The sequence below is a fragment of the Bos indicus x Bos taurus genome, chromosome 16, assembly GCF_003369695.1.
Source record: "Bos indicus x Bos taurus breed Angus x Brahman F1 hybrid chromosome 16, Bos_hybrid_MaternalHap_v2.0, whole genome shotgun sequence".
Taxonomy (NCBI): Eukaryota; Metazoa; Chordata; class Mammalia; order Artiodactyla; family Bovidae; genus Bos; species Bos indicus x Bos taurus.
This window is the reverse complement of record NC_040091.1, coordinates 5,625,526-5,640,824: the sequence shown is the minus strand read 5'-3', so window position 1 is coordinate 5,640,824 and position 15,299 is coordinate 5,625,526. Positions and strand designations below refer to the sequence as shown.

The following is a 15,299-nucleotide window of genomic DNA, read 5'->3' as shown; positions in this document are numbered from 1 at the left end:
AAAACTTCACCTACTCGCTTGAAATTTATTATTGAAAGTTAGTATCTGATATATGGCTTTGGAGCCAGTCCATATTAGCCACAGAAAGTTGTGCACATAGATATCAGGTGATGAATACAATAACTTATTGTGAAACTACCAACAGAAACAAGTTAGGGACATTTCAAAACTTTGAACTTTGGTATTTACTAAATGGCACTTATTAACTAGCTTCATTGTAATGCATAAATTCAGTCACACTAGGTAACTGCAAATGAAGCAGATTTTTGAACCCTAAACAGTGCAACTGGAGTATTTGTGTGAATGTACCATTGGGAAAATCTAACATGTTGTTGTTAATCAATGTCCTTCTCACCTTGTGGTTTTACACTGCTCATGGACAGGGTAAGTTGAAACAGATGTGAACACTCAGCCTTCCTCCTAAATATAACTATCTACTTTCCTTTGTGTGTATTTTTGATTGAATAAACTGGTTAAAATAGTCTGCACTGTGAGATAACCATAATACCTTAATGGAAAAATGATCAGATATTCACCTAAAAGGGGAAAACAAAATGAATACTTTTCTATGTCAGCTGAGTCCCACAGCGCAAAAAGGTACTCCATGTAGTTTATGGGGTCATGTGAATATGCTCATGAAAATGTGAATAGAAAATGTGTCACAGAAAAGTATATTATAATTCCAGAATGTTTTAGGAGAGTCTTACTTGTAATATGAGAAAGTTCTGAAGAACAATGGTTATTTTTGTACTTTTACATATGGTGATTTTTGCAGGTTCGAATCTCATTTTAAATATGTTCAGTTGACTGTATTGTGATTATAGCTTAATAAATCAATTAAAAGTCATTAACATCACTGTTCGGAGAAGGCAATGGCACCCCACTCCAGTACTCTTGCCTGGAAAATCCCATGGATGGAGGAGCCTGGTAGTCTGCAGTCCATGGGGTCGCTAAGGGTCAGACACGACTGAGCGACTTCACTTTGACTTTTCACATTCATGCATTGGAGAAGGAAATGGCAGCCCACTCCAGTGTTCTTGCCTGGAGAATCCCAGGGACTGGGGAGCCTGGTGGGCTGCCGTCTATGGGGTCTCACAGAGTCGGACACAACTGAAGCGACTTAGCAGCAGCAGCAGCAGCAGCAACATCATTGTTAGTTTTTATTTTTTTATTATAATTTATTTATTTTAATTGGAGGCTAATTACTTTACAATATTGTATTGGTTCTGCCACACATCAACATGAACTGCCAGGGGCGTACACGTGTTCTCCATCCTGAACCCCCCTCCCACCATCCCTCCGGGTCATCCCAGTGCAAAAACGAGCTTAGGTACCAGATACATTTTCCTTCTACAAAACGTGGAATACAGTCTTAATTTCCAGTGTAGTGCCAATACATTTAGAATTATTTTTAGAGAGAAATGTAAATGTTGACAGCCTTAAAAAAATAAAAATAAAAAACTTGTCACTTTTCTATACATAAGTCACTTTTATTTTTAAACTTATAAGTTCTTTTCATTAGTTATCTATTTTTTACACAATAATGTATATATGTCAGGCTCAATCTCCCAATTCATCCCTCTACTCTTGGGTCCCCTTGTATCCATACATCCATTCTCTATGCCTGTAGTTCTATTTTTGCTTTTCAAAAAAGTTCATCTGTAGCATTTTTCTAGATTCCGTATATAAGCAATATTATACAATATTTATTTTTCTCTTTCTGACTTTCTTCATTCTATATGACAGTTTCTAGTTCTATCCATGTCTCTGCAAATTGCACAATTTCCTTGCTTTTTATGGCTGAGTAATATTTCATTGTATATATGTACTACTTCTTCTGCATCTATTCTTCTGTTGATGGACATTTAGGTTGATTCCATGTCCTGGCTGTTGTGGATAAAATAGATAACTAGTGAGAACTTACTGTGTATAATAGGCAGCTCCACTCAATGCTCTCTGGTGACCTAAATGGGAAGGAAATCCAAGAAAAGGGGATATATATATTCATATAACAGATTCGTTTTGGTGTAAAGCAGAACCTAACCTTTAAAGCAACTCCAATAAAAATTGAGAAACAAAAATCTAATTATATAAATGTATTAATATAAGTAATTAAATTATATTAAAAACAAAGATTTTACTTCAAAATATAAAACTTATATGTTCTTCATCATGACGTTTTTGTCTTTCATTTTCTTTAATAATGCATTTGTCTTCAAGGTTTTGTAAATGAAAACTCTAATGAGTTTTATGATACCTCATGAAATTCAAGGTGTGAATAGAATATGCATCACTCTGCATTATTCATCTCATTATTTGTTGCATGTTATTTTAGTCCATTTGGCAATTTTCTTCGTGAACAACATTTACAGCACAATAAAGCTTCCTGTCTATTCCTTAGTGTTACAATTAAAAGCAGCTCATGCCCCAGATCACTTATAAGAAAGGCTGCATCATCATTATTCTTGCTGAGGAGCAGGCAGACATGAGTTGTTTCTCCTGATTCTCAGGTATATGAGTGATGGTTTATTAATCAACTAGAATAAGACTACAGGCATATTTCCAAACAAGAGGAGAAAGAGTACACAATATGAAAGAGAAATGTGAAACTTTGACAAATCTTCACCAGATATTCCAGTGCAACACTTCTTCTCATTAACAACTGAACTCTTTCCAAAAGTGGTCTTAAAGCTAAATGTTTGAATATTTAAGCGAGTTTTTTTTCATAATTTATGGGTGCACTTATGAATTTTTTAGCATGCAGAATAATTGTAATATCAGATTCAAACCATTAATAAAACTCACATCACCTAACACCTATTGTTGTAGATGCCTGCGTGTCTGCATGCTAAGTCACTTCAGTCATGTCTGACTCTTTGCCTCCCCATTGACTGTAGCACACCAGACTTCTCTGTCCATGGGATTTTCCAGGCAAGAATACTGGAGTGGGTTGCCATGCCCACCTCCAGGGGATCATCCAAACCCAAGGATTGAATCTGCCTATACTATGTCTCCTACATTGGCAGGGGGTTCCTTCTTTACCACTAGCACCAACTGGGATGGCCATTCTATTAGATTCATAGTACTAATTAACAAATTTTCCAGAAAACACATTGACTTAACACACCTCCATATTTTTAGAGCTCCTGTGGGTCAACAATCAGGAAAGGGCTTCTCTGGCTAGTTATGTGTCACTTTGTTTGGGGGGCAACTGGGTAATGGCCTGGGCCACTGTCACCTGGACGCTCAGCTGGGCTGGAGGCTTTGCTTCCAGGTTGGCTCACTGTCTTGGCTTTTGGAGGAGACCTCAGCACCTGACCACGTGGTCATCTGTGAAGGTTGCTTGAGAGATAGCTAGCTTTCATCAGGGCCAGTGACCACAGACAGGGAGGAGGAAGCCTCCACACCAGGTATGAGTTTGTCACACTGTCCCGTCAGTCATGTGTAATCATGAGAAATGGTCACTGAGTCCTGCATGCTCAGTAGAGAAGACTTACGCTCTAATATTTGGAGAGAGGAGTGTGGAAGGCATTGTGGACTTTCCTAAAACCATCACATATGGAAAAACGTCAGGTCAACTGAACAGAGTATTTTCTGGGGATGCTTTCTTTACTCCTCAACTTCTTTCCTGCCTCTATAGTAACAATACACTTTTTCTAACAGTACATCAGAAAATTTTGGCACACTCAAAGTGGTTATTCCATGAAAGAAAACTGTAACTTTATAAAACAGGTCAATGACCTTAACAGTAATTATAAGCATAAATCTAATATGATTTTTTGAAGCATAATTTCTTTTAAAATGAAGGTGTTAGCAGTACTAAACAGATTTCAATCTACATAAGAATTATACTAAAGATATTTAAACTTGTTTAAGATGGATTTATGAAAATGATGCTGTGTGCCTAGTCCCTCAATCATTTCCAACTCTTTTCGACCCTTTGGACTATAGTCCTCCAGGCTCCTCTATCCATGGAATTCTCCTGGCAAGATTACTGGCATGCGTTGCCACTTCCTTCTGCAAGGGAATATGATTGACCCAGAGATCAAACCTACATCTCCCTTGTCTTCTGCATTACAGGTGGATTCTTTACCCACTGAGCCATAGGGGAAGCCTATGAAAATGGCAGATCAACTCAAATGTATTCATATCACAGCAAAGTTATCCCACAAGGGACTGTAAAGTTCTTGTAGACAAGATGAGGAAATTGGCCAGTTAAATAGTTTATCAGATATTCATAATTTCATTAAATAAGCTGATTATCAGATGCAGGATTTTGTTCTCAGGCCTGCTCCATTGCTGTTTTGTATCAACAACCAGTTTAACGGAGCAGAGGAGATGTGCCTGGAATGATACTGAGGTAATGAAAGTGACAGGTTCATCACTCAGAAAGACGCCCATGTGTGAGGTTGGACTCAATAACGTGATATTTAGCTGTGATAATTATAAGATCCTGGGCCTGGATCATAGGAATAAGCAGCACAAATGCAGAATGACTAGAAACACTTTTAAAACTTAGTGAATACTTTTCATCAATTTTGAGATCAATCTGATCCAATACTATGATGGATAGCCAAGCCTGCTCATGAGACCAGAACTTGTATTGGCAGAAGTGTAAGAGGAGAATGAGGTTGTTCTGAGTCTTGACAAAGTCAGTGCCACTCTGACCATAGTGGACTACTGTATGTGCTTCAATAAATGATCTGGTTAGAGAGACAAATACAGATTCACATGTGACCAAATAAAAGAGAGGAGGAAAATAGCTCAGGCCAGTGATAGTAATGATGTTTACTTTTAATTATGCCCTCTTTGTGTACCTTTTGAAAGTGAGTCTCAGTGGATTATTTTACTAATTCATGTTCTATGAAGCATCAAAATGAGGTGAATAAATATACTAGATCTGAACTCAGATAATCAGGACTGAAATCTCTCTACAATGTAATAACAAAGTTAGTTGAGTTCTTTTCACTTGACTCCTGCAAATACAAACACTCAAGCTTACCCAACATGGTATTATTGTTAAATACACATATCTTGACATACATGGTGAAATTTGTAAAATTCAAGGATGAAGAGAAATTATTCTAATCTCCAAAAAGTAGTGGGAAGAAACCTAGACTGTTACTTAAGAGGAATAAAACTAAATAAGAATTTCAAACTAAAAAATGTAGAGAAATTCAAAAAAGTGTGGGAAATCTATTAGTGATAAGAGATGCAGACTATAGGCCATGAGATTGTATAATTGACAAGTCTTTCTAAAAGGGATTAAGATATGCAAAGATTCAAAGTTTATAATTCACTTAGTAAGCATATATGCGAAAATTACTCAAAATATATTAAAAATAAATTGTAATTATGTTATATCTCATTTAAAATATTTGTAAGAAATACTGAAAATTGCATCATTCTCCAATTAAAATTAGACACAAGCATACAAGGGTTTCCATTAATCTTAACCATTTGGAAGTTAAGAATCATTGATTGTTTATTTCTCCTATTAGACAAGCAAGGGAAAAGATGCCTAGTATCTAGTTTGAGTGATAAACAATAATGTTACTTTCCTGTGTGATTAGATCCATGAAAATTATTGTGGTTTTCTATATATAAATATATCACTTTTCCAATAAACAGAAAATTAAGGTAATGAATGTTAATTGGAAAAAAAAAAAAAACACTGTTTTCTTTCTACATGAGCTACAAGATAAAATCTGTACTTTCATCTCTTGACTAAGATGCTAATTTAGTCAACCATGGTTAGGACTTCTGCACTTAAGGAGAATTCATTTAATAAGTCTCTATAGTTTTCTACCAAGAGAATCCACATACAAATTTTATATGATATGACTCACAAGACATAATTTGACCTTCAGTATCAAGGACCTCTTTACATACTTCAATCATCTGAGTTTTCTATAACTTTTCTTTTCCTAGAAACCATAATGTAGTGAGTGTAATTAACTGAACAAGAATGTAATTCATAGAGGTAATGTTAATTTCTAATTTGATTGTATAATGAGGCAAACCATTATTTCTACTGTTTTTATTCCAAGGGAAACAATGTAATTATCCAGTAATAAAACATGGACAGCTATATCATTCATACAGAAGATACTTTCCAGCACGTGTAAATCAACAGTTTCTCTATAATTGTGATCAGTATTTTGTGCCTCCTTCACAATATTCCTGGGATTACCTGACTTGCGCAGCAGAAGGATGGTCTCCAGAAGAACCATGCCTCAGTAAGTAAACCTATTTAAGCTTATATGCATACGTCTTTGAAAGAGTGAAGAGATAAAAGTATACAAGTGAGTAGAGTTAAGTGTTGTGTAACAAAAGTAAGGCCAAGGGATGAGTTCTATGAAAAAAACATCCAAATAGATCTTCCCTTTACTAGAGGCTCTTCATGTAAATCCTGTGAGATAGAGACTTTATAAGAATATCTGCATCATTTATACATACTTTAATAATAAATTAAAGAAAAATAATATGGAATGTTGATTTTCATTTGTAACAAAGGTGGTAGTAGCTTTTATTTTTATTGTTACATATTACATTTAAATATTTGTGCATTCACATTTAAATTCTATAAGGTTAATCTTTAAGGTTCTATTTTAACAAATTTTTGGGTTTTTTTTTCTATCATATTATTTTTATGATCCTTAGGAGAATGTATTTTCAATAATTTGGAAAATGGATATACCCCAAGTAGCGAAAAAAAAATTTTACAGGGTGAAACAGTAAGGGTTTGGTGCTATCATGGCTACAGTCTTCAAAATAATCAGAACACAATGATCTGCACAGAGTGGCTGGTCTCCTCCTCCCAGATGCATCCGTGTCAGTGAGTAAACTGGGCTGAGATCCCAGTAGTTCATAATTTTCTAAGACTCAGCTGTATTATCCACTCCAAAAGTTTATATCAACCTCTTGTTTTGCCAAAAGACCTATTTAATTTTATTTTTTACAAGTGTCTATGAGTGTACCTATAGACTTCTTTTTTTTAATTTAAATTTATTTATTTTAATTAGAGGCTAATTACTTTACAATATTGTATTGGTTTTGCCATACATCAACATGAATCTACCATGGGTTTACACGTGTTCCCAATCTTTTTTTGATAAGTATATAAAAATGTACCTATTGATAGACATCACTCAACAAAATAGGAAAAGATCCACAAAGAAGAAACCTGTAAAAACAAAGTGAGGTCAGAAAGATGGCAGGAGTCTCACTATCTCTCCTGATATAAAACAGACTTTGACCATCATTGGTGGATAAGAGAATCTCTGTGGGGGTCCAGGAGTCTAGCAGAGAAATGACAGCATGCTGCTAGAGCATGAAGATTCAAGACTGGATGCATCACTGAGGGTTAGAGCAGTAGTCTCATTTTGCCCCTGCAGTGCCCCTGCTTAGTGCCAAGACAGACCCCTCAGCACAGGATTTTACCTGTGGGGAAAATAAGAGTGTGTGAGCAAGAGTGGCATCCTCATCTTCCAGCGCACTTCTCTCTTCCCTTATCCAGGACACTGAGGTCACCTGCATGGCTGGGGGTTAGGGAGAGGCCAGGAGCACAGCATCCAGGGCTAGAATTCTTCAAGGGACATGGGTCCTACTGACCACGTGGAGACCCCACCAGGGAGCCCCAAACCATTGCAGACACATGCTTGTGGTCCTGCTCACCCCTGGGCCCCTCATCTCATCAACATCCCCCTCCCCAGGGCCAGCCTCCTGTGTAGGTCCCCACAGTGACATCTAAACCTTTGCAGATGGCCTGTGGTACATCTAGAAGCTAACCTGTCCCGATGGGACTGTGAGAAAGCACATGAATGTGAGCATTTGGCACTGCCCCAGGGAAGCAGTCAGGAAACTGTCAGCACAGAGACTGTCTTTGCTGTGTTGGTAGAAGCATACGAGCTCCAGAATTCTGTCCTAGGAGGAACTGAGTAGATGGGACAGGTGTCTCTTTAAAAAGGTCTGAAAAAGTCTCAAAATCCCTATCAGGGTGACAGTGTACTTCCCTCCCCAAGTCAAAAGAGAGGAGGGAGCAACTGTTTCTTTAAATGCAAACACAGCAACCTGAGACTTCAAGGGACACAGACATCAAAGGACTAAAATTTTAACAGAGAAACACAATAGTTTTTCAGTTACTGTCCCCAAATAACGGATATGGATGATTTGTCTGATAAGTAATTCACAGTAATAGCTTAAGAACTTCATTGAGATAGAAGAAAACAGTGGAGAAGGAAATGGCAACCCACTCCAGTATTCTTTCCTGGGAAATCCCGTGGACAGAGGAGCCTGGTGGGCTACAGTCCATTGCGTCTCAATGAGTCAGACACAACAGTAGCTACTTAGCATGCACTCTCGCATTCCTTTATATTAAGTGTAATTATTGATAGATAAGGATAAGATAATACTATCTTTTGTAACAGGATGTTTTAGAGTTCCCCAATTCCTTTCCTCTGACTGCTTGCCTTTGTGAATACATGACTTTTGTTATAGTAGTGTAACAATACTACTATAACTTTTGTTATAGTAGTATGCGTTTAATAAACTTCTCTTTACCATTTGTGAATCTAGTATGGATTCCTGCTTTATATACCAAGAGATTTACGTAAAACATCTTTCAGATAGAGCAGTGTGTTTTATGCTGATAATATATGAACGTCAACCATATATTAAATCTCCTTCCTTTTTCCCTTCTCCATTTTATCTTTTTGATGTCATGATTTGCCTCTTTTTATAGTGTGTCCTTAATTAAAAAATAATTGTAGCTATAGTTACTTCTATATTCTTGCACTTTAACTCTTAAATAGTTAAGTGTTTTACATTCCATATCAAAGTACTATAGTGTTCTGAATGTGAATATGCACTTCAATTTACCAGTGTACTATGTATTTTCAAGGAATTAATTGGCATTATTCTACTTTAGCTTGAATAATTCCTTTTAGTGTTTCAGCAAGGAAGGTCTGTGTGCCTGCTCAGTTACCTCAGTTGTGTCTGACTCTTTGTGACCCTATGGGCGGCAGCCAGACAGGTTCTCTGTCCATGGGCTTCTCCAGGCAAGAATACTGGAGTGGGTTGCCATGCCTTCCTCAAGGAAGGTCTAGCTGTGCTCAATTTTCTCAGTATTGTTTGGTCAGGTGAAGTATTTATATTGTTTTCTTTTCTGGATGATGTTTTCAAATATTCTTTTCGGCAGTTTTGTCTTTCAACACTTGGAATATATCATCCCACTTTCTCCTGGCCTACTAGGTTTCTGCTGAGAAATATTCTTAGATCCAAATGAGGGCTCCTTCGTAAATTCCAGGTCAGGAAGCACAGTTAGAACTGGACATGGAGCAACAGACTGGTTCCAATTAGGGAAAGGAGTACATCAAGGTTGTATATTGTCACCCTGTTTATTTAACTTATATGCAGAGTACATCATGAGAAATCCTGGGCTGCAGGAAGCACAAGCTGGAATCAAGATTGTCAGGAGAAATATCAATAACCTCAGATATGCAGATGCCACCACCCTTACAGCAGAAAGTGAAGAAGAACCAAATAGCCTCTTGATGAAAGTGAAAGAGGAGAGTGAAAAAGTTGGCTTAAAGCTCAACATTCAGAAAATGAAGATCATGGCATCTGGTCCCATCACTTCATGGCAAATAGATGGGGAACAGTGGAAACAGTGGCTGACTTTATTTTGGGGGGCTCCAAGATCACTGCAGATGGTGATTGCAGCCATGATATTAAAATATGTTTACTCCTTAGAATTAAAGTATGACCAACCTAGACAGAATATTAAAAAGCAGACACATTACTTTGTCAACAAAAGTCTGTCTAGTCAAGGCTATGGTTTTTCCAGTGGTCATGTATGGATGTAAGAGTTGTACTATAAAGAAAGCTGAGCACTGAACAATTGATGCTTTTGAACTGTTGTGTTGAAGAAGACTTTTGAGAGTCCCTTGGACTGCAAGGATATCCAACCACTCCATCCTTAAGGAGATCAGTCTTGGGTGTTCATTGGAAGGACTGATGTTGAAACTTAAACTTCAAAACTTTGGCCACCTGATGCGAAGAGCTGACTCATTTGAAAAAACCCTGATGCTGTGAAAGACTGAGGGCAGGAGGAGAAGGGGACGATAGAGGATGAGATGGTTGGGTGGCATCACCGACTCAATGGACATGGGTTTGAGTGAACTGTGGGAGTTGGTGATGGACAGGGAGGCCTGGCGTGCTGTGGTTCATGGGGTCACAAAGCAGACACTACTGAGTGACTGAACTGAACTGAAGTAGTAAATTACAAGTTTTTGTTTTGTTAGCTTGTTTGTTTTTTCCTCATGCTGCTTGAAGGCTTCTCATTTTTTCTTTGATTTTTGCAACTTCATTATAATATGTGTTATAGAGGATTTTTTAAGTTGATTTGATTTGGTCACCTGTAAGCTTCCTGAACTTAGATATTCAAATATCATCCTTGATTTGGGAAGTTCTCAGACATTACTCCTTAAATATGCTTTCTGCCTCATCTCCTTTTCTCCTCCTGGCACTTCAATAATTTGCAAATTGGTTCTATTGACAATGTGGCATAGATCATGTAGCCTTTCTTTGTTCTTTTTCATTGTTTTGTTATAATGTTTTTTTTTGTTTTGATTTTAATGTCCTTTGACAGGATAACTGATATGTCATCTATCTCACAGATTCTTCTGCTCTTTTCACTCTGTGGATAATACTCTTTAATGAATTTTTTCATTTCATTTTGGAATCTTCAGCACCAGAGTTTCTGGGTTTTTTATGATTTGTACATTTTATTAAACTGTTTTTTTGTCCATTTTTTATTGTTCATTTGTTTAATGTTTTCCTGCTTTTGTTCAACTCTCTTACTGCATTTTCTGTAGCACACTGAGTTATTTAAAATAGGTACTTCAAATTCTTCCTTGGATAAATCACAGATCTCCAATATTCAGATGTCAATACTGAAGATGTTTATAGTATGTTGGTATCATGATACTTTGGGTTCATGTTCTTTGAAGTTTTGTGGTGCTGTTTTTCTAATTCAAGTACCAGTCTCCTTTGGGTTAGAAATAACTTCCTTCAACCTGGCTAGAGACTCTGCAGCTATCTCAGATCTTCTATAGTGGCACCTGCTGACAATTCTCATCCCTGTTTTGTCAGAATTTCTGTGCTTCATGTCTTGTCTAGATACATTAGTGCACCAGAATTTGTACTGACAGCCAGTCGTTTGTTTCCCCCAAAGTAGCACTAAATCTTAATCTTGTGTTCCTGTACTGGGTCACAGATTTAAGCCAAAGTTCTGTGCAAGCTCACTGGTGGTCTGTCAAAGGTTGCTCTTCCCTCTGAGTCAGTTGTAACCACAGGGATCTGGCCACAGGGTGGAAGGGTGTGTGAATGAAGCAGACAGAGGTCCTCTTGTCAATACCTGGTGTTTCACAGAAGGACTTAGCTCCACGCAAGAATTTTTATGATAGGCTTTCCAGGACTCCTGGAGTGCAGCTGAGAGGGAATTGCGATGGTTCATGAGCCACTGTAGGCATCACAGTCAAGACAGAGATCTGTCTGCCTTTTACCTCATGCATGCATGAGTGAGCCTCCTCCTGGGTCCATTGGCATGCGGAATTTCAGGGGTGGGTGGTTATTTTATATTTATTTATTTTTAATTGAAGGATTTACAGGATTTACAGTTGGGTTCTACCAAAAATCAACAAGAATCAGCCACAGATTTACCCATGTCCCCTCTCACATGAAAATCCCTCCCAGCTCTCTGCCCATCCCACCCTTCTAGATTGTTACTGAGCTCTGGTTTGAGTTCCCTGAGTCATACAGCAAATCCCCATTGACTGTCTATTTTACATATGGTAGTGTAAATCTCAATGCTAACCCTCTCCATACATCCCACCCTCTACTTCCTCCCTGCCAGCCATGTCCATAAGTCTGTTCTCAGTGTCTGTGTCTCTATTGCTGCTGTGCAAATAGGTTTATCAGTACAATATTTCTAGATTTCATATATATGTGTTAGTATACGGCGTTTACTTTTCTCTTTCAGACTTACTTCACTCTGTATACTAGGCTCTATGTTCATCCACCTCTTTAGGACTGACTCAAGTGCATTCCTTTTTATGACTGAGTAATAATCCATTGTATATACGTAGCACAGCTTCTTTATCTATTCATCTGTCAATGGACATCTATGTTGCTTCCATGTCCTAGCTGTTGTAAATGGAACTGCAGTGAACATTGGGTTACATGTGTCTTTTTCCATCTTGTTTTCCTCAGGGTATATACCTAGGAGTGGGATTGGTGGGTCATACAGTGGTTTTATTCCTTGTTTTGTAAGTACTCTCCATACTGTTCTGTATAGTGGCTGTATCAATTTACATTCCCACCAACAATGCAAGTGGGTGCCCTTTCTCCACATGTTCTCCAGCATTTATTGTTTGTAGACTTTTTGATGATGGCCATTCTGATTGGTATGAAGTGATATCTCATTGTAGTTTTGATTTGCATTTCTCTAATAATGAGTGATGTTGAGCATCTATTCATGTGTTTACTAGCCACCGTAGGTCTTTGGACATATGTCAGTTTAGGTCTTTTTCCCACTTTTTGATTGGGTTGTTTGCTTTTATTTTTTTGGCATTGATTTGTATGAGCTGCTTGCATCTTTTGGAAATTAATCCTTTGTCAGTTGTTTCATTTGCTGTTATTTTTTCCCATTCTGAGCATTGTCTTTTCACCTTATTAATAATTTCCTTTGCTTTGGATAAGCTTTTAAGTTTAATTATGTCCCACTTGATTATCTTTTTTTTTTTTCCCGACTATTATAGGAGGTGGGTGATAGAGGATCTTGCTGTGATTTATGACATAAGGTGTTCTGCCTGTGTTTTCCATCCATTTTGAGTTTATCTTCTTGTATGGTGTTAGGAAGTAGTCTAATTTCATTTTTTTTCCATGTAGTTGTCAAGTTTTCCCCGCAGCACTTATAGAAGAGACTCTCTTTGCCTCATTGTATATTCTTACTTATTTTCAAACATTAGCTATCCATAGGTGTGTGGGTTTATTTCTGGGCTTTCTGTCTTGTTCCATTGGTCTATATTTCCATTTTTCTGCCAGTACCATACTGTCTGGATGACTATAGCTTTGTAGTCAGTTCAAAGTCAGGAAGGTTGATTCCTCTAGCTCTATTTTTCTTTCTCAAGATTGCTTTGGCTATTCAGGTCTTTTATGTTTCCCTATGAATTGTGGGACTTTTTGTTCTAGTTCTGTGAAAAACACCATTGGTAATTTGATACAGATGACATTGAATCTGTAGATTATATTTGGTAGCATAGTCATTTTCACAATGTTGATTCTTCCAACCCCAGATAATGGAATAACTCTCCATCTGTTTATGTTGTCTTTGATTTCTTTCCTCAGCGTCTTATACTTTTCTGTATACAGCTCTTACTTCTCCTTAAGTAGGTTTATTCCTAGGCATTTTATTCTTTTTGTTGCAATGGTAAATAGGATTGATACCTTAATTTCTCTTTCTGATGTTTCATTGTTAGTACATAGGGATTCAAGTGATTTTTGTGTATTCATTTTGTATCTTGTCACTTTGCTAAATTCACTGATTACCTCTTGGAATTTTCTGATAGTATCTTTTGGGTTTTCTAGGTGTAATATCATCTGTGTGCAAACAATGAGAGTTTTGCTTCTTCTTTTCCAATCTGGATTCCTTTTATTTCTTTTTCTCCTCTGCTGTAGCTAAGGCTTCCAAACAATGCTGACTAACAGTGGTGACAGTGGGCTCCCTTGTCTTTACCTGATCCTAGAGGGTACGCTTTCAGTTTTTCATCATCGAGAATAATGTCTGCTCTGGGTTTCTCATATATGGCCTTTAAAATGTTGAGATAGTTTCCCTCTTTGTTCATTTTTTGAAGAATATTTATCATAAATGGGTGTTGAAATTTTTCAGAAACTTTTTCTGTATTTATTTTGATTACCATATGAATTTATCTTGCAATTTTTTAATATTGTATATCACATTGATGGATTTGTGTATACTGAAGAATGCTTGCATCCCTGGGATAAACGCAAGTTGATGGTTGCCATCATGGTGTCCTGTGCTGCTGCTAAGTCACTTCAGTCGTGTCTGACTCTATTGGACCCCTTGGATTGCAGCCCACCAGGCTCCCTCATCCCTGGGGTTCTCCAGGCAAGAACACTGAAGTGGGTTGCCATGTCCTTCTCCAATGCATGAAAGTGAAAAGTGAAAGTGACTCAGTCGTGTCCAACTCTTAGCGACCCCATGGACTGAAGCCCACCAGGCTCCTCCATCCATGGGATTTTCCAAGCAAGAGTATTGGAGTGGGGGCCAGTGCCTTCTCCATATCATGGTGTACTATCTTTTTAATGTATTTTTGAATTCTGTTTGCTAGTGTTCTGTTGAGGATTTTTCCATCTATTTTCATCAGTGATATTGGCCTGTGGTTTTCTTCTTGTGTTGTCTTTGTCTGGTTTTGGTATAAGGGTGATGATGGCCTTGTAGAATGAGTTTGGTAGTGCTCATTTCTCTGCAGTTTTTTTGAAAGAGCTTTATAGGAATATTATTAGCTCTTCTCTAAATGTTTGAGAGAACTCACCTGTGAAACCATCAGGCCCTGTGCTTTAAGTTTTTGAGAGCTTTTTTTAAATCACATTTTCAATTTCAGTGCATGTAATTGGCTTGTTCATAATTTCTATTTCTTCCTGGTTCAGTCTTGGAAGATTGAACTTTTCTCAGAATATATCCATTTCTTTCGGGTTGTCCATTTTATTGGCATATAGTTGTTCATAATACCTTCTTATGATCATTTGTATTCCTGTATTTCTGTTGTAACCTCCCATTTCTCATTCTTAATATTGTTGATTTGATTCTTCTCCCATTTTTTCTTGATGTGTTTGCCTAATCGTTTGTCAATTTTGTTTATCTTCTCAAAGAAGCAGCTTTTAGTTTTATTAGTCTTTACTATTGTTCCTTCCTTTCTTTTTCATTTATTTCTGCTCTGATCTTTAGAATTTCTTTCCTTCTACTAACTTTGGATTTGTTTTTTGCCCTTCTTTATCGAGTTGCTTTGGGTGTAAATTAGGTTTTCTCTTTGATGTTTTCCTTGTTTCTTCCTATAAACTTCCCTTTTAGAACTGTTTTGCTGCATCCCATAGATTTTGAGTTGTTGTGTTTTCATTGTCATTTGCTTCAAGAATTTTCTGATTTCCCTTTTGATTCATTCAGGAACCAGTCTGTTATGTAAAAGCATATTGTTTAATCTCCAAGTGTTTGTGTT

The 15,299-nt window shown here is 37.2% G+C and overlaps 1 protein-coding gene across 7 annotated transcripts in view; it reads left to right on the top strand.

Moving 5' to 3' along the window:
• Positions 1 to 253: 253 nt before the first annotated feature.
• Positions 254 to 15,299, top strand: part of LOC113906369 (complement factor H-like) — a 75,941-nt gene continuing 60,895 nt past the window's right edge. For 6 of the 7 annotated variants that reach the window (XR_003514853.1, XR_003514852.1, XR_003514856.1 and 3 more), the window contains exons 1-3: positions 254 to 384; positions 6,051 to 6,239; positions 6,664 to 6,838. Coding sequence is in view for 1 of the 7 variants with exons in the window: in XM_027564395.1 (XP_027420196.1) it covers positions 327 to 384; positions 6,051 to 6,239; positions 6,664 to 6,838 (422 nt within the window). In the remaining 6 variants the exon portion in view is untranslated. The remainder of the gene's footprint in view (positions 385 to 6,050; positions 6,240 to 6,663; positions 6,839 to 15,299) is intronic. The other variant, XR_003514857.1, reaches the window with a different exon arrangement.